The sequence below is a fragment of the Hyperolius riggenbachi genome, chromosome 6, assembly GCF_040937935.1.
Source record: "Hyperolius riggenbachi isolate aHypRig1 chromosome 6, aHypRig1.pri, whole genome shotgun sequence".
NCBI classification, from domain to species: domain Eukaryota; kingdom Metazoa; phylum Chordata; class Amphibia; order Anura; family Hyperoliidae; genus Hyperolius; species Hyperolius riggenbachi.
The window spans coordinates 162649980-162672629 of NC_090651.1; the positions used below are offsets into that span (position 1 = coordinate 162649980).

At 43.9% G+C, this 22650-nt stretch overlaps 1 protein-coding gene across 1 annotated transcript in view; it reads right to left on the reverse strand.

Moving 5' to 3' along the window:
* TPR (translocated promoter region, nuclear basket protein) overlaps positions 1-22650 on the reverse strand; it is a 191083-nt gene that overhangs the window by 37008 nt on the left and 131425 nt on the right. Inside the window, exons 36-40 of the mRNA XM_068240152.1 lie at positions 18580-18773; positions 18236-18499; positions 18010-18143; positions 17072-17146; positions 4483-4665 (exon numbers count right to left, since the gene is read on the reverse strand). Of these exons, the coding sequence (XP_068096253.1) occupies positions 4483-4665; positions 17072-17146; positions 18010-18143; positions 18236-18499; positions 18580-18773 (850 nt within the window). The remainder of the gene's footprint in view (positions 1-4482; positions 4666-17071; positions 17147-18009; positions 18144-18235; positions 18500-18579; positions 18774-22650) is intronic.

Here is a 22650-nt window from a genome sequence, read left to right on the forward strand (position 1 = left end):
CTGTGTCCTTTCCCCTTTTTTATATGCATTTTCCCACTTTTTTTTTATTATAGTGGATCATTTTCGATCTATAAATACAAACCTACAATTTTTGCTTGAGCTTTTAGGTAGAATTTTTTGATCTTAGACTGTGTCCCATCCAGGCAACAATGCCCCTACTCACTGCAGTGAGTGTAATTGAGATTTGTATGCAAGTGGTGGAATTAGAATTGGAGGAGGATAGGTGCCAATAGGTAAGAGATCTATTATTTCATACTAGATATATCACAATAAAGAGTTTTTAATACCGGTTTTATAAATCGTGCTGTGAATATTTTATTATATTTCCCTTCCTTACTGTTGGCCGCTATATATATATATATATATATATATATATATATATATATATATATATATATATATATATATATATATATATATATATATATATATATATATATATATATATATATATATATATATATATATATATATATATCCCCCCCCCCAAAAAAAAAAGCTGACAATGAGAATGTTGACATTTCTATAGAAGGGGCATCCTTTGCCTGAGAGCACATCCTGGAGAACGCCCCTGCACCACCTCTTCCCTGCCCTCCGTTCCAGCAACGCAAGAAAAAAAACAAAAAAAAGTGCACAAGAGCCACTGAGCATGCCTAAAGCTCAGGCCCTCTTGTGTACTGTGGTCTGGCAAGTGCCGAGACCCCCTGGAAGTACTTCTGGGGTCAGGGCCATTTTGGATTTTTTCTTCTTCACCCAGCAGATGAACGGAGCATTGGCAAAGAGCGTGAAGTGGTGTGTCGGGTACGGAAGATGAGCTGCATCAGGTAGAATATGTATATTTCTTATAATTTTTAAAACGCCACCTCAGGTTCTCTTTAAGGAACCTCTTCCGAGCAACCTCCCATACTTTAATGGTGAACTGCGCGGGGGCAAGAGCCCCAAGCCCTCATAGGACCCCACAATCGCCGCCTCAAGTGTGTAGGTTGTTTCTCTCATCCTGTGCAACCCACCATCTGACTGTCACCAAGGCAGATGCCCAGAAGTAAGGTTTAAAATTAGATAGAGCAAGTCTTGACTTACAGGACTCTAAACTTTCTGAAAGCAGAACTCCGATGTAAAAAAATAAAATAAACAACAACCCTACACTACCAGCACAGGCAGAAGAAGTTATAAGACTTGCAGGAAAAAAATATGTTTGATCATGGCAGTTTTCTGTCTTTGCAAAGACTGCTAAGAGATTGTGTTATCTGTGGGTGGGAGGTGACTCAGTGTGGCCTGAGGGGTACGCCACTTATACCTGTGCCACTGAGCCAGCCTATCACAGAGAAGAGATGTGAAGAATTAATAAGTGCCAGTCTCAGTCGAAAGCTTGTCAGAGCTGCCACGAGTAGTCAGCCGTTGCTACATTGGGTAGAAATTGAGAGAGATTACAATCGAGTGGCAGTCTGTCTTTTTTTCACTTTGGAATTTACAGCAGAAGTCCACTTTAACCTCCCTGGCGTTCTATTAAAGGACAACTGAAGAGAGAGGTATATGGAGGCTGCCATGTTTATTTCCTTTTAGGCAATACCAGTTGCCTGCTGATCCTCTGCCTCTAATACTATTAGCCATAGACCCTGAACAAGCATGCAGCAGATCAGATGTTTCTGACATTGTTGTCAGATCTGACAAGACTAGCTGCATGCTTGTTTCTGGTCTAATTCAGATACTACTGCAGAGAAATAGACCAGCAGGGCTGCCAGGCAACTGGTATTGATTAAAAGGAAATAAATATGGCAGCCTCCGTATACCTCTTACTTCAGTTCCACTTTAAGATCGCCAGGGAGGCTGCGGGAGGGTTTTTTTTAAATAAAAAAAAAAACAAAACTGTTTCATGCAGCCAACTGAAAGTTGGCTGCATGAAAGCCCACTAGAGGGCACTCCGGAGGCGTTCTTCCGATCGCCTCCGGCGCCCAGAATAAACAAGGAAGGCCGCAATGAGCAGCCTTCCTTGTTTTGCTTACATCGTCGCCATAGCGACGAGCAGAGTGACGTCATGGACGTCAGCCGACGTCCTGACGTCAGCCGCCTCCGATACAGCCCTTAGCGCTGGCCGGAACTATTTGTTCTGGCTGCTCAGGGCTCAGGCGGCTGGGGGGACCCTCTTTCGCCGCTGCTCGCGGCGGATCGCCGCAGAGTGGCGGCGATCGGGCAGCACACGCGGCTGGCAAAGTGCCGGCTGCGTGTGCTGCTTTTTATTTTGTAAAAATCGGCCCAGCAGGGCCTGAGCGGCGACCTCCGGCGGTGATGGACGGATATATTCGTCCATACCGCTGAGGAGGTTAAAAAGGTTCTGGTATTGTACATGGAAATAAAAAGTACCGTATTTTTGGGACTATAAGATGCACTTTTTCTCCCCCAAAACTAGGGGGGAAAAGTCAGTGCATCTTATAGTCTGAATGTACAGTTTTTAAGTGATCAGCTCTTACTTATGCAGCCACCGCTCCTCTCCTCCGATGTTAGAATCCTGCCGCTATTTCAGATAGGAAGTCTGCTTCCTAGTTCCGGCAGTAGGCTCCACCCCCTCCTAGCGTCTGCTGCTACATGTAATATTGTCCTCCTGCATACGACACACAAGTCCCCGGTAAGATCCAGACTGCCTCCTGCTTCATCCATCTTCACCGTCTCTCTTCCTTAAGCTGTCTTTGGCTGCACTGAAGCACGCATTGTTTTCTCTGATCCACCAGTCCCCTCTCATAGCCTCTCCTGCACAGCGGACCAGAGAACATGTGGCAGAGAGATAGACCACACATAGACTGTATACAGGTTGTTTACAGCATACAGCGCAGCGTCCTGTTAAAGCCAGTCTAGCAGTCCGTTTACACAGAGCTCTTAGCTGTAACAAGCTGTGGTGGCATTTTGAGGTCAAAAGGGCAGGATCCTTAGCCCCATATCCCATCAGATAGCAATGCAGACAGTGACACAAGCAATGCCTGCAAAAATCAGATTACAACAAGAGCTTTCTGTGTAAACAGACAGCTAGACTGGCTTTAACAGGAAGTTGTGCTCTGTGCTGTATACAGTCTGTGTGTATGCTCTATCTGCCTGGTCCTGCTGTGCTCGCTGTCACAGGCTCCGCTTCATGCCCATGCAGCATAGCCACTACTTTAACTAGCCTGTCTGCCTAGTACTTCAGGCTTAACAGTGGCAGTTGCAGAGTAGTCATTGTAGCTGCAGGGGTTAAAGAGGATCCGAGATGAAAAACTAACTATAACAAGTAACTTGTCTATATATCCTAAAGTTTAGATAGTTTACACAGCAAATATAGCTGCAAACAGCTTTAATAGAAAATGATTATTTCTTCCTGTGATACAATGACAGCAGCCATGTTGTTTGTAAACATTACACAGAGGTAGGCTTATCTGTATCTTGATTACTAAGCCTGTGAAAAAAACCTACCCCCCCCCCCTCCTCTGAAATCAATGGCTAGTAACACCACCACCTCCTCCTCCTCCTGCCCAGACTGAGCTCACATGAGCCCTTGCTACTGCCAAGGCTCTCTGTAAACCTGTGGGCGTGGTTTATTTAGTTTATAGGGAAATAGAGCATTAAAACAAACAAAAAAAGTATTTGGCTTGAGGAATGCCCTATAAACAATAGGAAAGGAACACAATTATGCCATGTGTAAAAGTTCACCTCGGATCAGCTTTAAGTGTAGTGTAGCTGGGAATGGGGACAGAAGGTGTTAGAGTAGTGCATTGTAGCATAGGTAGTGGGCATCAGGAGTTAGCAGTGTGATATTGATGGGCATCAGAGGTTAGCATTGTGCAGTGGAGTGTAATTGGTGGGGCATCAAGTGTTAGCATAGTGTAGTGCAATGTAATTGGTGGGGCATCAGGGGTTAGCGTACTGTAGTGTTATTGGTGGGGCATCAGGTGTTAGCGCAGTGCAGTGTAATTGGTGGGGCATCAGGTGTTAGCGCAGTTCAGTGTAATTGGTGGGGCATCAGGGGTTAGCATAGTGTAGTGCAGTGTAATTGGGAGGCATTACGGGTTAGCATAAAGTAGTGCAGTGTAATTGGGGGGCATCAGGGGTTAGTGTAGTGTTATTGGTGGGGCAGCAGGGTTAGTGTTACTGGCAAAGTAGATAGAGACAGCATGGGGGAGAATGTCCACAATATATCCCTGCACTATAGACACACCAGGTTTAGTATTTTTTTTCCCCCTTTAAACCTAGGTGCGTCTTATAGTCCGGAGCATCTTATAGTCTGAAAAATACAGTACTCAAATGCCAGAAGTACTTAGCACTGTGCAGTGTTATGATTCTGGTACAACCGCTTTCAGAGTAGGAGGAAAAGCAGTTACCCACCAAGCATGCTATTAAAAAAGGTACCACATGATTATATCACAACAGCAGCAGTAACAGATTACAGGGTCAGCATGAAAGCTGGAAATCAATGTATTTATAGAAAAATCATCAGTAAAAGTGTCAGGAAGTAGTTACCTCTTGTTCACCTTCATTCTCCTCATCCTCCTCTTCGTCACTGTCAATAACAATTACAGCCTCTCTTTCATTAGCAGAGTCCTGCTGCACACTCAGGGATTGATCAGATGACTGAGCTCCCATATCCTCAAGAGACTGTGAATTCTCCTCACTGACGATTTGTGAATAGTCCAAAGAAGCAAACTGAATAAGAAAAAGATTTTATTTTTTTTTTAACTGTAAAAGTTCAGAGTTCACTAGAGAAAAAGCATGGCCCATGAAGTATACACCCTATCCTCAAGTCTCTTAGGTTACACAGCAAGATAATAAGATCGTTCCGCAAGGATGTAATCCCGTCTCGGGCATCAGCACACAAGTTTGTAGCAAGTTGTGAAACAAGAAAAGAGGCTAAAAGGCTAAATACATTTATGAGGCAAGAGCAACTGTCAAGTAATAGCAGATTGTTGAGCTAGCCATTAACAATATAATCCTGGGGCGATCAATTATGTTCGATTGGTTGGGCCCATTAATGACCAAAAACCCACTAGCCAATCCAATTAGATTGACGATACCCGATTGAAATGGTTAGTTTTTTGTTCATTAGTGGGCACAGCTAATTTACGATCGATCATAAAGCTGATTGGAAACAATTGATTGTCCATGAGATTAAATCACCACCGTTCGTGTTTCCGGGAACTGCAAGCCAGATCCTTGTATGAAAGAAAACAAAAGCTACAAGATTAAGGGGCTTTAACTTGAGTGACTCATGGCACTAAGTGGAGGGGTCCTAATATATGTTGGCATCTTTGACTAATGACCCGGGAGATATACAATTACATTTGTAAGTAGCACATCTGTCATTGCCATGGGACCATGGAGACAGTAACCCTCATTTGAGCCATTCAGGAAAATGAATTGTTTGCCTGTTAAGGTTCATACACACCTACTAACTAGCTGTCCAACTTTCTACCAAACTTGTCTGATAAGCCCCATACAACTTTTGTTTTGAAACAAGTTGAAACAACTAAAAAAAAAAAAAAGTATTTTGCTATTGATCAAACAGCCGATTAGACTGATAAGTCAATCCAACAGTTGGATTGACTTATCAGTCTAATCAGCTGTTTGAACAACAACAAAATACTTTTTTTTAGTTGTTTCAACTTGTTTCACAACAAAGCTGTTTGACAATTGTGTTGCATAAAAGACCGCTGTTGAGCGTGTGAATGGGGCTTAACAGACAAGTTTGGCAGATAGTTGGACAGATAGTTGGTAGGTGTGTATAAACCTTTATAGTATTCTGGGGAGAATGGTGGTCAAGGTGCCACCCTTTATTTTGTTTGCACAGAGATCTAAGCTAGTTGTGAAGCCAGTTTCAAGTGGATCCGAGATGAACTATTACTCATTGCATAATTGTGTTCCTTTCCTATTGTTTATAGGGCATTATAGGGCATTCCTCAAGCCAAATACTTTTTTGTTTTTGTTTTAATACTCTAATTCCCTATAAACTAAACAAGCCTCACCCACAGCTTTTCAGAGAGCCTTGGCATTTTCAGACGGTAGCAAGGGCTCATGGGAGCTCAGTCTGGGCAGGAGGAGGGGGAGGTATTACTAGCCAGAGATTTCAGAAGCAGAGGGGAGGAGGGAGGAGGAGGGGGATTAGGTTTTTTCACAGGCTGAATGCTGAAGACGCAGATACTGTAAGATTGCCTGTGTGTAAGGTTTACAAACAACATGGCTGCTGTCATTGTATCACAGGAAGAAATAATAATAGTCTATTGAAGTTGTTAGCAGCTAGATTTGCTGTATAAACTAAACTTTAGATAAGATATATAGACAAGTTACTTGTTATAGTTCGTTTTTCATCTCGGATCCGCTTTAAGAGGAATTGTGCCTCCCAAATAAACACAAGGAGAAAAGTTTTACAGCATGCTCAAAAGCTGCTTTTCTCAGTGGTTCACTGGGGGAACCTACAGTGGTTCGCAAAAGTATTCGGCCCCCTTGAAGTTTTCCACATTTTGGCCTGGTGCACACCAGAGGAGTTTTTCTGAGCGTTTTGAGTTTTTAAATCTGCTGCTAATGTTATCCTATGTGTCTGTGCACACTGGAGCAATGAGGTTTTGTAAAAAAAAACCCATAGTATTACATTGGGAAGAGCTTTTAGAGGTTTCAAAAGCTCTTCCCAATGTAATGCTATGGTTTTTTTTTTACAAAACCTCATTGCTCCAGTGTGCACAGACACATAGGATAACATTAGCAGCAGATTTAAAAACTCAAAACGCTCAGAAAAACTCCTCTGGTGTGCACCAGGCCATAGTCCTATTACTGCCACAAACATGAATCAATCTTATTGGAATTCCACGTGAAAGACCAATACAAAGTGGTGTACACGTGAGAAGTGGTATGAAAATCACACGATTCCAAACATAAAAAAAAAAAACACAACTACAAAGTGGGGTGTGCACAATTATTCAGCCCCCTGAGTCAATACTTTGTAGAACCACCTTTTGCAGCAATTATAGCTGCGAGTCTTTTAGGGTATGTCTCTACCAGCTTTTCACATCTAGAGACTGAAATCCTTGCCCATTCTTCTTTGCAAAACAGCTCTAGCTCAGTCAGATTGGATGGACAGCGTTTGTGAACAGCAGTTTTCAGATCTTGCCACAGATTCTCGATTGGATTTAGATCTGGACTTTGACTGGGCCATTCTAACATGGCTAGGTATTGTTTTAAACCATTTCATTGTTTCCCTGGCTTTAGGTTTAGGGTCATTGTCCTGCTGTAAGGTGAACCTCTGCCCCAGTCTCAAGTCTTTTGCAGACTCCAAGAGGTTTTCTTCCAAGATTGCCCTGTATTTGGCTCCATCCATCTTCCCATCAACTCTGACCAGCTTCCCTATCCCTGCTGAAGAGAAGCACCCCCAGAGCATGATGCTGCCACCACCATATTTGACAGTGGGGATGGTGTGTTCAAAGTGATGTGCAGTTAGTTTTCCGCCACACATAGCGTTTTGCATTTTGGCCAAAAAGTTCCATTTTGGTCTCATCTGACCAGAGCACCTTCTTCCACATGTTTGCTGTGTCCCCCACATGGCTTGTGGCAAACTGCAAATGGAACTGCTTATGCTTTTCTGTTAACAATGGCTTTCTTCTTGTCACTCTTCCATAAAGGCCAACTTTGTGCAGTGCACAACTAATAGTTGTCCTATGGACAGATTCCCCCACCTGAGCTGTAGTCCTCTGCAGCTCATCCAGAGTCACCATGGGCCTCAACTGCATTTCTGATCAGCGCTCTCCTTGTTCAGCCTGTGAGTTTAGGTGGATGGCCTTGTCTTGGTAGGTTTGCAGTTGTGCCATACTCCTTTCATTTCAGAATGATCGCTTGAACAGTGCTCCGTGGGATGTTCAAGGCTTTGGAATTCTTGTAGCCTAAGCCTGCTTTACATTTCTCAATAACTTTATCCCTGACCTGTCTGGTATGTTCTTTGGACTTTATAGTGTTGTTGCACCCAATATTCTCTTATGCTGGGGATACACGGTACGCTTCTGTACCGTGTAAAGACCAGCTGATAATATTCAGCTGGCCCGATCAAGCCGCTCGACCCCCGCCCGCTCAATCCCCGATGAGCGGCAATCGATCCGTGCGGATGAGCGGGGACACGGCTGGGGTCGATCCGCCGGATCAACCCGTGTATTCCCGGCATTTGACAACCTCTGAGGCCGTCACAGAGCAGCTGTATTTGTACTGACATTACACACAACTGCACTCTAGTCATTAGTACTCATCAGGCAATGTCTATGGGCAACTGACTGCACTCAGAACAAAGGGGGCTGAATAATTATGCACACACCACTTTGCAGTTATTGATTTGTAAAAAAATGTTTGGAATTCTGTGTGATTTTCATTCCACTTCTCACGTGTACACCACATTGTATTGGTTTTTCACGTGGAATTCCAATAAAATTGATTCATGTTTGTGGCAGTAATATGACAAAATGTAGAAAACTTCAAGGGGGCCGAATACTTTTGCTAACCACAGTACATGACCTGGCTTTTGAGTCAAAGGTCTTGTGTATACATAAATTAAAAACAGAATGTAAAGGGTTTTTCTCCTAGAATATGCTAGAGCCATTATAACAAGAAACTTCTGAGTTTTGCAGGAAGAGCACCAGATTCCTCAAATAAATGGAGCAAAAATTTACCATCAAGCACTTATAACCAAAAAACAAAATCATAAACACAGAACAGTTAAAGGAATTTACAAATACAGGAATACTGCACTATAGAATTGAAGAAAAACTGAGTTATCAGTTTAGGGGTTGTGATATAAAAAATGGGATCATTTAAATTAAAATTCACACACATTCAATCATGTTGCTTTTTTGGTAGGAGGGCTTTTCTGGTCTTTTAGTCCCTCTGTTCCTTCCTAGTGGTTCTAGATCACAATAAGCTATCTGGGTATTCTGTAACACAAAGATTTACCAGTGAAAATCATGGTAAAAAGTTAATTACATGTAAATATTCAACCCCTTTAGCATCTTATATGGAGAAGTTAAGAAAGAACCCTATTTGCACAGCATTCAAAACCGAGCTCTTAAAGTGGATCTGAGATGAACTTTTACTCATTGCATAATTGTGTTCCTTACATATAGTTTATAGGGCATTCCTCAAGCCAAATACTTGTTTTGTTTTGTTTTAATACCCTAATTTCCTATAAACTAAATAAGCCACACCCACAGCTTCTCCAGAGTGCCTTGGCGCTTGCAAGGGATTGTGGGATTTCAGTCTGGGCAGGTGAAAAAGTTGTTACTAGCTATAGATTTCAGAGGCAGAGTTTTCACAATCTGAGAGCTGCAGTGCAGATACAGATCAGTTGCCTGTGTAATGGAGGAGATAAGAGTGGAGTTTTCACAGAATATGCAGATAAGCTTGCCTAGATACAGATAAGCTTGCCTGTGTGTGTAATTGTGTAATAGTGACAAGCAGAAAACATGTCTGCTCCCATTGTATCACAGGGAAAAATATGAATATACTGTTGAAGCTGTTTGAAGATATATTTGCTGTGTAAACTATCTAAACTTTAGATAAGATATATAGACAAGTCACCTGTTATATTTAGTTTTTCATCTCGGATCCGCTTTAAGGAAATCCGACGTGTGTATGGGCCTTTAGTTTAGGCAACAAGGGTAAACACTGGTAGATCCTCTTCCAGACATGGTGTACACATTAACACTGTGGACAAATTGATTAAATATTTGAAATATCTGGCACACTAGTATAGTTCCTCTATTTCTACCTTTGTTATTAACACTATGTTCCTTATATGCACCGTGGGGCTGTCACGAAAAGTAATTTCATTGTGTTGCACAGTGAAAAAGTGCTTGAATGAACTGATTATGTACCTGGTCTAGAGCTTAGAATGAAAATATAAGAAGGGCTCTATGCTGGAGCTGGAATGCACCACTGACTAATCAGACTATAGACCTTACCCTTAATTGTTTTAGTATGGCACACGGACAGAACAGAAGGCAGGAAAGGAGTTACTACCATGAAGGACAAAAAAAGAGAAATTGACTAGCAAACTTTAGGCGTCCCTATAACATAGCCGCTGGGAGATTTTGGCGCAGGGGAAAGTTGATAAAAGGATTACCCTGTTCCTGCAAAAGTCCCTGCAACGTTAATTACTATTAGCCCTCCAGGCCGAGTGGGAGAAAAATGAAATTCGGCTTCCAGCTATTGCTGATGGCCGAATTACAGTGCTCTTGTAGTGATTTGTGCTCCGTCTGACGGTGCCCCAAATCAATCACCGAGTGCTGCTGTAGCCATAATTCCTATTACGGTCTATGGTGGCGTCATCTGCGCCCAAATCTCCTGCGCTGTTATTACAGCGCTCGAACTGTAGGACCCACTCATGCCTTCTTTCAAGTGCTGCTGTAGCAGTGTGCTGGAAAAGAGAAGTGGAATGGGTGGACTGTATAAATAAATAATGAATTCTAAAAAGAGGTTACGCAAGATTGGCTGGAATGGTAGGGGTTATCCATTTGTGCAACATAACAGAGCTATATAGAGGGGGAAAAAAACCCAAAACATAACACTCCATTGTTCAGCTAGGAAGTTGTAATGCTACAGCTTTTATAAGTCGACACCATTTTGTATTAGTGGTGCTGTCTTATACTATATGAATCTTTTCATTTGGGTCTGTATCTGATTATTTAGGTCTAGAAGACCTCTAACACTTGTTTATCAGAAACTAACCAGCTGTTTGTATGACTCATATGCTGTTCATGTCACATTAGTACAAAGTGCCCTTATATAAGGAATATAGCACTGATCTGACCCATGGTTTAGGATACTTTATTAATGTACTGGAAAACCAATAATTGGCCTTTTAGTATAAAGATAAGGGCTATTGGGAGACTTTTTAGCCACAATGCATGAATGCAGGATTATTTAGAAGAGGGTCGTAAATATAGTTGTTGTATTCCAGAGTGAATATCTAATTGTGTAGATGGGGGAAGAGACATTTAGAGGGGGCTATAAATCTGTCAGTTATATGCCTGACCGGAATGTGTCCCACTTGGTAATGTTCCGGCCATTAGGAGTTGTTGGGAGTTGTCTAAAGTCTCGAGGAGTTTTATTATGCTCCATAGAACTCTATGTAATTCCATAGTTCTCTTTTGGGCAAAAAAGGTACAAAACCCAGCTACTATTTTGAGACAACGGAATTCTCTCAACTGAGTTGGCCACCTAGTCAAGTATCGCTCTCGTAGGACGGATAGAAGTTACTGCAACCTCAAACGGGACACCTAACAAACAGAAGGTGATGTGAGGTTTTTATAATACTGTTGTTTATTATGTTATGCTGCTAATCTGTGTCTTCTTTCAAATAACTTGGTATTGTGCATCATATTTTGTATCAAACTGGTTAACCCTGTTGCTTGTCTCTGATTTTGGAGGAATCAAAAAGAACATGCAATTGCTACCTGTTTAAAGAGACACTGAAGCGAAAAAAATATATGATATAATGAATTGGTTGTGTACTATGAATAATTACTAGAAGATTAGCAGCAAAGAAAATATTCTCATATTTTTATTTTCAGGTATATGGTGTTTTTTCTAACATTGCATCATTCTCTAATATGTGCAAATTACACAACACTCAGCATTCAAAATGATTCTTTCAGAGCAGTCTGTGAACTAATGACCTCTCCTTTGCCAGAGGAAAAGTAAATGGTTAACTAACAGTTGAGATAATAAAAGTCAGAAGACAGCCCTCTCCACCACTTTGAAAGTTGTAGAGATAATGGCTTTTTTGTATAGAGATAAAATTTTCTTAACTCTTCCTGTACTGGAAACAATTAGACTGATGTATCTGACCTTAATGTTTTATTTCTTAGCTGTACTACACATACAAATCATAATATCATAGTTTTTTTTCGCTTCAGTGTCTCTAAGTGGTGTCACTTTTTCTGTAGCAATACAGATGTGCATGAACCTAGGGGAGTCTGCCTCCACTGTGTACCACGTTGGCCATGTAGAGAGTAATGCAGAAGATTCACTAGTGGGATAAGTTGGTCTAGACCCTTTTCTTGAATGTGCTGTACAGAATAGCTGAGGCTGGTATAAAAATGTGATATCACATAAGTGACCTAAATAACTGGATTTGAAGATTCAGAGATCTGGGATAAAAGCTGGTGGGACACTTATTATTATTATTTATTGTATTTATAAAGCGCCAACATATTACGCAGCGCTGGACAATAAATATATACAATGATACAAGGATGACAGACATAGGGTTATACACATAGAACAAAATTATACATGCAAATTGTACAAAATACATGATCATGCAATATGGGCTGGTTAGGTAGGCCCAGTAATACAAGTACAGGCTGTCATAGGACAGGAACACATGATCCTGTAGATTACACTAGGGAGTGGAGGACCCTGCCAGAGGCTTACAATCTAAAGGGAGGTGTGGAAACACTAGGTGGGGCTGTTAAATATTCCTTAGAGAGTTACTGTGTGGTAGGAGGTGGGTAGGCCATCATAAAGAGGTGGGTTTTGAGGGCTTGCTTGAATGTGTTGAAAGAGGGAGCAAGTCTGATGGGTGGTGGAAGGGCATTCCAGAGGGTGGGGGCAGCTCTTGAGAAATCCTGCAGGCGGGCATGGGAGTGTGAAATGCGTGGGGTGGTGAGGCGAAGGTCGTTGGAGGAACGGAGGGGGCGACCTGGTGTATACCTGTGAACAAGCTCCGAGATGTAGGTAGGGCAGGTTTTGTGCACAGATTTATACGCCAGGCATAGAATCTTGAAACTTATCCTGAAACGGATAGGGAGCCAGTGCAGGGATTCACACAGGGGAGATGTGGATGCAGAGCGATGCGAAGAATGGATGAGTCTTGCAGCCGCGTTCATCACTGATTGAAGGGGGCAGTGCGTTTCAGGGGGAGGCCAGAAAGGAGGGAGTTACAGTAATCAAGGCGGGAGATGAGGGGAGCATGGATGAGCAGTTTGGTCGTGTCCGGGGTTAAGAATGGGCGGATCTTGCAGATATTACGGAGGTGGAAATTGCAGGCCCTGGTGATGTTTTGGATGTGTGGGATGAAGGAGAGGTCAGAGTCCAAGGTGACACCCAGACAGCGGGCCTGGGAGGTAGGGAGAATGGGTGTGTTGTCAATTGTGAGGTTGAAATCTGGGAGGGGTGCAGCAGCATGGGGTGGAAAGATCAGGAGCTCAGTTTTGTCTAGGTTAAGCTTTAGGAACCTAGCTGACATCCAGGAGGAAATTGCTGAGAGACACGAGGAGACCTTGTTTATGGTGGTGGATGAGAGATCGGGGGTATGGAGGTAAATCTGAGTGTCATCTGCATAAAGGTGGTAATTGAAGCCCAGGGAGGAGATAAGCTTGCCAATTGAGGAAGTGTATATGGAGAAAAGAAGGGGGCCTAGAACAGAGCCCTGGGGGACCCCAACTGAGAGGGGGGCAGGGGTTGAGAAGGAGCCATTGAAGGAAGTGGTGAAGGAGCAATTGGATAGGTAGGAGGAGATCCAGGCCAAGGCAAGACCATGGACGCCCATGGACTGTAGTGATTGGAGGAGGGAGTGGTCAACAGTGTCAAATGCTGCAGAGAGGTCAAGGAGGAGCAGTATGGAATAACTGCCTTTGGCCCTGGCAAGGGTAAGGTCGTTGACCACCTTGGCAAGGGCTGTTTCAGTTGAGTGTGCAGGTCGGAATCCATGTTGATTTATTGGGTAATGCGTTGGTGGACTAGGCGTTCGAGGAGTTTAGAAGCATAGGGAAGGAGGGAGATTGGGCGGTAGTTTGAGGGTAGGGATGGGTCGAGTGAGGGTTTTTTCAGCAGGGGAAGTACAGTGGCCTGTTTGAATGCTTTGGGTAAGATGCCTGTGGAAAGGGAGAGATTGAACAAGGAGGCGAGGACTGGGGCCAGGTCAGGGAAGTGGGGACGAAGAATATTAGCGGGTACCGGATCACAGGGAGAGGATTGGGGGGGGGGGGAGCCACCAGCAGCAGGCTGACTTCAACAATGGTGGCAGGAGCAAAAGAGGCGAGGGGTGGATGAGACAGGGGAGCAGCTGGGAGGGAAGGCAAGGGGACAACCTGAGAGGCGTTGGGAAGGGAGGGATAGAGGAGGGAAATTTAATTGCGTATTGTTGCAATTTTAGTGGTGAAGTGGTTGGCAAAGTCGTTGGCTGAGAGGGAGGAGCTGGGAGGGGGAGGAGTGGGGTTGAGGTGGGAATTGAAGGTAGCAAAAAGCTGTCGAGGGTTGGAAGCTTGGGTTCCAATCAGTGCTGCAAAGTACCTTTGTTTAGCCTCAGAGAGGGCAGTGTGGAAGAGTAACAGTTTGGCCTTGTAATCTAGGAAGTCAGAATTGAGATGTGATTTCCTCCATTTCCGTTCGGCTGCTCGAGTTTCTTTCCTGAGGTTACGTGTGTGGGTGTTGTGTCAGGGTTGGTGGTTGGGGGGGCTTGTTAGGGCGGAAGATTGAGGGGGCAGCTTGATCTAAAGCAGATGAGAGGGCAAGGTTATATTGTGCAGCCGCCTCATTGGGGCATGTTAGGGTGGGTAAGTGGGAGGAGAGGAAGAGAAGGGGACTTGCTAGGACATTTGGGCTGAGATTACGTAGGTCTCTCTGCCATCGACCAGGCTGAGGAGGGGGGAGAGAAGTTGTTGGTAGGGAGATGGTGATGGTCAGAGATGGGGAAAGGTGCGATGTCCAGGTTGCTGAGGGAGGTGGACTTTGAGAATATGAGGTCAAGAGTATGACCAGCGCGGTGGGTGGCGGAATTTGTGTGCTGAGAGAGACCAAGGGATTTGGTGAGGGAGAGCAGCTGCTTGGCAGCAGTGGAGATAGGCTCATCGATAGGTAAGTTGAAATCCCCGAGTATGATGGTGGGGAGGTCAGATGACAGGATGTGGGGGAGCCAGGAGGCCAGGTTGTCCAGGAAGAGTGAAGTTGGAGCAGATGGGGGATGATATAGGACCGCAATGATGGCTGGGAGAGGTTGGTACTGGCGGATTACATGGGCCTCAAAGGATGAGAAGTGCAGGGAAGGGGGCAGTGATAAGACCCGGAAGGTGCAGGATGCGGAAAGAAGCAGGCCCACTCCTCCTCCAGACCCGTTGTCAGGTCTGGGGGTGTGACTGAGATGCAGTCCCCCATAGGAGAGAGCAGCGCCTGCGGTACAGTCAGAGGGGGTGAGCCATGTCTCTGAGGGCGAGGAAGGTGAGTGATTTGGAGAGTAAGAGCTCATGGATGGATGTGAGCTTGTTGCGGACAGATCTGGCATTCCATAGACCACAAAACAGAGGGAGAGAGTGCCTGGGGGTAGTATGGATGGGAATGAGATTATTATGGTACAGTATACAGTATACGGCAGTGTAGACATCCTGTCTTCTCGGCATTCTCAATGCCCCCACTGAGATGGTCTCTTGAGATGAAGAAATCAGACCCTCAGGAAATATACTGGTAGGACTGCACAGGCAGTGCTGGCCAGTAGGGACCTAAATTGTTATAACTCCAGTTCTAAGTTCTGCATAAAAAGATAAATAGAATTAAGAGAAAAAAAAAAAAAAAAAAAGGGGCCGAAATGTTTTTTAGGGCTAGTTAAATACCAAACACCTCTTATGCTAGGTATAGATGAAGCAATTTCCCGTCAGATTGACGAGTGAAATCAATTTCTGTCATGTCCGATATGCTCCTGATCAATAACTGGGTCGATTTTGTGCAGTACTAAACTGAAACTCGATCCAGTTCTCGATCAGGAGCAAATTGGACATGTCAGAAATAATCGATTCAACCACTCGATCTGATGGGAAATTGCATCGTGTGTACCTAGCATTAGGACACTTAGGTAAGAAAGATGTGCTGGCCCCTCAGACAATGGTGTACAGGCATAAGGGGTGAAGCTTTCCAACTTGATGTCCAGTTTCCTATGGGTTGGACATAGACTTCAGAAGTCAAGTTACCATCAATGATAAGCATAATTGTAAAACATTTACTGCATACTCCTAAAGGAAACCAGAGACGAGAAAGTACAAGTTTTATACATACCTGGAGCTTCCTCCAGCCCCATCCACACGGATCGCTCCCACACTGCCGTCCTCAGTCTTCTCTCTCTTCGGTACAGAGTCCCATAACTTCGGCCAGTCGTGGCCAGTCTGAGCATGCGCAGTGCGCTCCTCCGTCTCTCTCCGGTGGCTGAGAGCGTTCTGTGCAAGCGCAAAATGCTCCCAGCCGCCGAGGAGATAGAGAGAGGCGGGGGAGCACATTGCGCGTGCTCAGACTAGCCGAAGTTATGGGACCCGGTACCGAAGAGGGAGAAGACTGAGGACGGCAGCGTGGGACTGGAGGAAGCCCCAGGTATGTATGATACGTGTACTTTGTCTCGTCTCTGGTACACTTTAAGAGAACTATTGTCTCTCTGTTAATCCACTGAAAAATGCTTTGCAACTATGAAGATGATGTGCAATGAATACAGTCAAAGAAAGTGAAATTTTTTTTAGAGCCAATCCTATATCAGGATAAGGCTGTTCATCTACTTTCAGTAAGAGTTCACAGTGGGCATTTTGTTTCCTTTAAAAGCAGGAACACCATGGAAAAGGAAAGTCGCGCTGAGCGTTATAAAATGTGATGCAAGGCATACAGTCAATGAAAAGTATGCGTTACTTTTAATGCACGCATTTTGAAGCAACGCACACTGCTCTGCAATACCGCACCTGTTGCACTGTAAACATCACACTGGTCGTGCATTGCAACGGTCAGCGTTAGAATACGCCCATTACACCGCAACACACCACTGTGAACATAGCCTTCTGTGTAATCAAAGGAAGAAACAAGCTCGTATTGCACAGCTTCTGCACACTGCATGTGAAGTACAATATTTGAAAGCAAGAAATATCACCAATATTTACACACTGCATGTTTCACCAATCATTTTATTTAATGGACCAAAAGGAATATTTGATATCCACTGGAAGATTTATGAGCTTACATCCATAAACCTAAGCCTCAATTTTAATGAACACTAAGGGCCCTGGGAGAAAAAAAAACCCAAGTCAGTTTGTTAGGTTAAAAAAAAAAAAAATACCTGTGTGACATCATCTTGAGATTCTTCAAACGTGTGAGACTCTGCTTCAGGGATTTCCTCCATTAAAACTTCCTCCTTCACAAAATTTAAAGACATAAAAGAATCAAAAAATGTCACAAGCGAAAATAACTTTAAGGATAGCAAAATGGCACAAATCGAGATCCAATGTCAGAATTTCAATGGCCTCAGCTACATTTTTAGCTTGGTTTGACTCAAAGAAACAGTAAAAATGCTAAAGTTTATGGTTTGGGAAATTTGTCACTGATATGAAAAGGACAAAGGACTCATATAGTATGTTAGCTGATATATACAGAATTAGCAAAGCATTATAATTAGCTAAATATTTCACAAAATACAAACCGTAAATACTTCGCAGGGTTAAATGGCTAAAGTACTGGCAAGGTGAAAATGATCACTTATACACCTGGTGAAAAGTCACTGGGCTCTAGGCGCACTCAACGTAATGTATGGTGCCCAAGCTAGCTTAAAGCCAGACATAACACCCTATACACGATTCTGTCAGTACAGCAAGTATCAGCATGATGCCACTCTCCTAAGTGCTGGATTTTATCCACACACCCCCATGTGCACAGATCCGGTGATTGGAAGGGCATAGTGATACAGACGCCTCCTAGTGTGCACCCGGGTTTTTTTTTTGGTGAAGCATATTACTCAACCTCAAGTAAGTCCAGGTATTTGCCGGCAGGTGAGGTAATGTACTTAACACACTAACGGGGAAATTATTTCCTCTTGTTCACCATTGATCCGTAACTAATACACCAGGTGATCACTGGAATATTAATTTAATGCACCATACTGCACCCTTCATTTAGATTAGATTTCAGAATAAACCTCAATCAGTTCCACTGCCTGGGTGCGTTTAATTTGGCCTATTTGCCATAATTTACTGCCATTAAGAAAAAAACATGACTGCATACATCTGGCTCTACTCGCTGCACGTTTCTCTGCTTCTTGTTGACAGGCATGTCTAAATCCTCCCCAGGATGCTCTGCAGCCTCTGCAGGACTCTCTTCTTCTTCACGTGGACGTTTTGACATTGAAGAGCTTGGAGCTGGTGAAACAAACAAACATTTTAGTTTAAAAAAAAAAAAATGCATACTCAAGAACATCAAGCATGGAAATAAAATTCATTTAGAAACTTACGTGTGGCAAATAGGGACGACGAAGAAGAAGTTGTTGGTCTTTCAACAGGAGAGCTTTGGACAACTTCTACTACAGTGAGCTCTTGAGTACAAGGCTCTATAGCTGCATGCGTCTGCTGAGTAGGCTGGACAAAAGCAGTCTGCTGCTGAACAGCTGAAATAGGCTGTGAAAGAGATGACTGGACATTTGGGCTTGTAGACCTAACAGATCCACTGGTACTTCCAAAAACTGGAACATGTTCTACCAGACCTTCTGACTGCATTGCTAAAGGAAGAAAATGTCATTATCAATACACAAATGTACAACTGAAGATGTACAAGGTATTTTTTAGGATAAATACATACCCTCCTGAGTTTCAACTTGGGTTGTAGGCATGACTGTAGCTGTAGGAGTAGTAGTTGGATTAGATGCTGCTGCAGGTGTTACCATAGGGCGAATACTAGCTCTTGGTGGTCTAGATGTTGCAGGAGCTTTGCTGGGCGTTGATACGACTGGTGTGGGCTTGATATTAGCAGTAGGTGGTTCTGATGTACTTGCACTGTAAAAGAAAAAGATCAAAAAGCATTATATTATTGTAGGATCTGCGATATAAGAGGATGCAGGCCAGTGTTGTACCATATTTTCTGGCTGAACTCGATGGACGGATGCCTTTTTAAACCAAACTATATCTATGGTGGGAGGCAAGAAGCATTCTTTCAGCCAAAATGATTACGAACCATTGTTTGGTCATCCAAAAACTGATGTCTGTGTACCTTAGCTTTAGGAAGGGTTTTGCAGATATAGAAGCGAGGCATATATTTCACTGCACTTCTGCTAAGAAAAACTGCACAGAACACATTAGCCTTCTCTGTATAATGACTAGTACACACACAATAACAGTCACCCAAAGCAATCATTTTGGGCGATCTTTCACTATACAAACACTCCTCGGCTATCTCCAGCAAGTTTTTCTCTGTGGAGAGAGGAGTGAGCTTCAGTAGAACAGTATGCTTAAATGCTAACAACTAGTGAGAGGGCACTGGAAGACCCCTGTGCACACCTGATAGTGCCTAATTTATCAAGAACAACTGTGAAACCAAAGATATAAGTACAAAAGTACAACCCTGAGAGGTTTACAACCTCTCATCACTGAACCTTTCATTTTTTCTGTGACAATGTACAGTACATGTTATATGTACCCATATACATTTTAAATCTTGCACTTTTTTTTGCGTTTGTGGTACTTTTAAAGTGGACCTGGACTCTTGCACAGGACAGAAGGAAAACAGAAAGAAATGCTCACTATATGTATTCAGAGGGTTTAGGCTACATAGTTATTTGGGTTGAAAAAAGACATACGTCCATCTAGTTCAACCAGAGAACAAAGTACAACACCAGCCTGCTCCCTCATATATCCCTGTTGATCCAGAGGAGAATTTGCCATAACTACTTCCTGTGGCAATGCATTCCACATCTTAATCACTATTACTGTAAAGCAGCGTTTTTCAACCAGTGCGCGGAACGTTGCCTGGTGTGCCATGCTCCTATCCCCCCTCCCGCACGTCCCCGCGGCCGCCGCTGCTATTACCTTAGCAGCGGCCGCTCTCCCCTCTCCAGCGCATGCATTTATTCTAGCAGCGTTTTTCCGGCTGCTCTGTGTGATGCGCAGGAGGCAGGGCTCGGTTTCCATTACAGGAAGCCGCTGCCCTGCCTCCTTCCGCATCATACAGAGCAGCCGGAGATACGCTGCTTGAAATATACACGTGCCGGAGAGGGGAGGGGCGGCAGCTAAGGTAATAGCGGCGGGGACGGGTGGGGGAACTATCCTGGGGCACTATACTGGCTATACTGGGGCACTATACTAGCTATACTGGGCCACTATTCTGGCTATACTGGGGCACTATACTAGCTATACTGGGGCACAATACTGGCTATACTGACTATACTGGGGCACTATACTGGGGCACTATTCTGGCTATACTGGGGCACTATACTAGCTATACTGGGGCACTATACTAGCTATACTGGGGCACTATACTGGCTATACTGACTATACTGGGGCACTATTCTGGCTATACTGGGGCACTATACTAGCTATACTGGGGCACTATACTGGCTATACTGGGGCACTATACTGGCTATACTGGGGCACTATACTGGCTATACTGACTATACTGGGGCACTATACTGGGGCACTATTCTGGCTATACTGGGGCACTATACTAGCTATACTGGGGGCTATACTGGCTATAACTAACTATACTCTGGCACTATTCTGGCTATACTGGGGCACTATACTAGCTATACTGGGGGGCTATACTGGGGCACTATACTGGCTATACTGACTATACTGGGGCACTATACTGACTATCCTGGGACACTATACTGGCTATACTGGGGCACTATACTGGGGCACTATACTGACTATACTGGGGCACTATACTGACTATCCTGGGGCACTATACTGGCTATACTGGGGCACTATACTAGCTATACTGGGGCACTATACTAGCTATACTGGGGCACTATACTAGCTATACTGGGGCACTATACTAGCTATACTGGGGCACTATACTAGCTATACTGGGGCACTATACTAGCTATACTGGGGCACTATACTGGCTATACTGGGGCACTATACTGGGGCACTACACTAGCTATACTGGGGCACTATACTAGCTATACTGGGGCACTATACTAGCTATACTGGAGGGCTATACTGGGGCACTATACTGACTATACTGGGGCACTATTCTGGCTATACTGGGGCACTATACTGACTATACTGGGGCACTATACTGGGGCACTATACTAGCTATACTGGGGCACTATTCTGGCTATACTGGGGCACTATACTGACTATACTGGGGCACTATACTGGGGCACTATACTAGCTATACTGGGGCACTATTCTGGCTATACTGGGGCACTATACTAGCTATACTGGGGGGCTATACTGGAGCACTATACTGGCTATACTGGGGCACTATACTAGCTATACTGGGGCACTATACTAGCTATACTGGGGCACTATACTAGCTATACTGGAGGGCTATACTGGGGCACTATACTGACTATACTGGGGCACTATTCTGGCTATACTGGGGCACTATACTGACTATACTGGGGCACTATACTGGGGCACTATACTAGCTATACTGGGGCACTATTCTGGCTATACTGGGGCACTATTCTGGCTATACTGGGGCACTATACTGACTATACTGGGGCACTATACTGGGGCACTATACTAGCTATACTGGGGCACTATTCTGGCTATACTGGGGCACTATACTAGCTATACTGGGGGGCTATACTGGAGCACTATACTGGCTATACTGGGGCACTATACTAGCTATACTGGGGCACTATACTAGCTATACTGGGGCACTATACTAGCTATACTGGGGCACTATACTCGGGCACTATACTAGCTACACTGAGGCAACTAAACTCCCTACACTGGGGCAACTATGCTAGCTATGCAGCCGCACCCCAGCCCCCCCCCCCCCCATAGCCTGCTGCGCACGACACTGTCCACTAGGTCGCGCAAACAACCGGGGACCATCTACTAGGTCATTAATAAATAAATTGAAGAGCAGTGGACCCAGTACAGACCCCTGTGGGACCCCACTGCTAACAGTCACCCATTTTGAATATGATCCATTTATCACAACTCTTTGTTTATTGTCCATTAGCTAGTGGCTGCAGCTCTGGCACTGAGTCCGCCAGGAGAAAAGCACGATATAAGTGTTTGTCTTTTAGTTCCCTATCTATGCAGACAGACTCTTCCCCAGTCCTTGCATCCTCAACTTTTGCACCAGACTTTTGTGCGGAACAGTGTCGAAGGCCTTTGCAAAGTCCAAGTATATCACATCTACAGCATTCCCAATATCCACATTGGCATTCACTACCTCATAAAAGCTGAGCATGTTAGTCAAACAGGACTTGTCTAATCACAAGTTGTAATTTCATCATCCCGTCTCACATGACTGTCTATGGCAGATAAGCCAATTTGAAAGCACTGGCTGTAAACAAGATTTCTGCTTCCATGACTCAGGAAGTAGAAACTGAAGATCTATTTGAGGATTTGTATGAGCTGTAACAATGAAATGTTTTTCTGTTTAAAGGTTATTATGCTGTTGTGTATCTTTTACAGCAGAGAGGAGGTCTGAGTTCAGGTCCACATTAAGTAGCTGCATGCAAGGAAGGGGGAAGGACAGGTCACACCATGTGTGTTAGGGGAACACCACGTTGACTGAAGCAGAGTTACTGTAGGGAATCAGCTGTTTAGTGAGAAGAAATGCTACTTGAATGTAGTTTTTGTTAACACAAGCTCTATGGGATAAAGGTATGCTGTTCCAATTACATAACTGATAATAGGGTTATCAGAACAGCATACATTTCCCATAGTTCCCCTTTAAATGTTAAGTTAT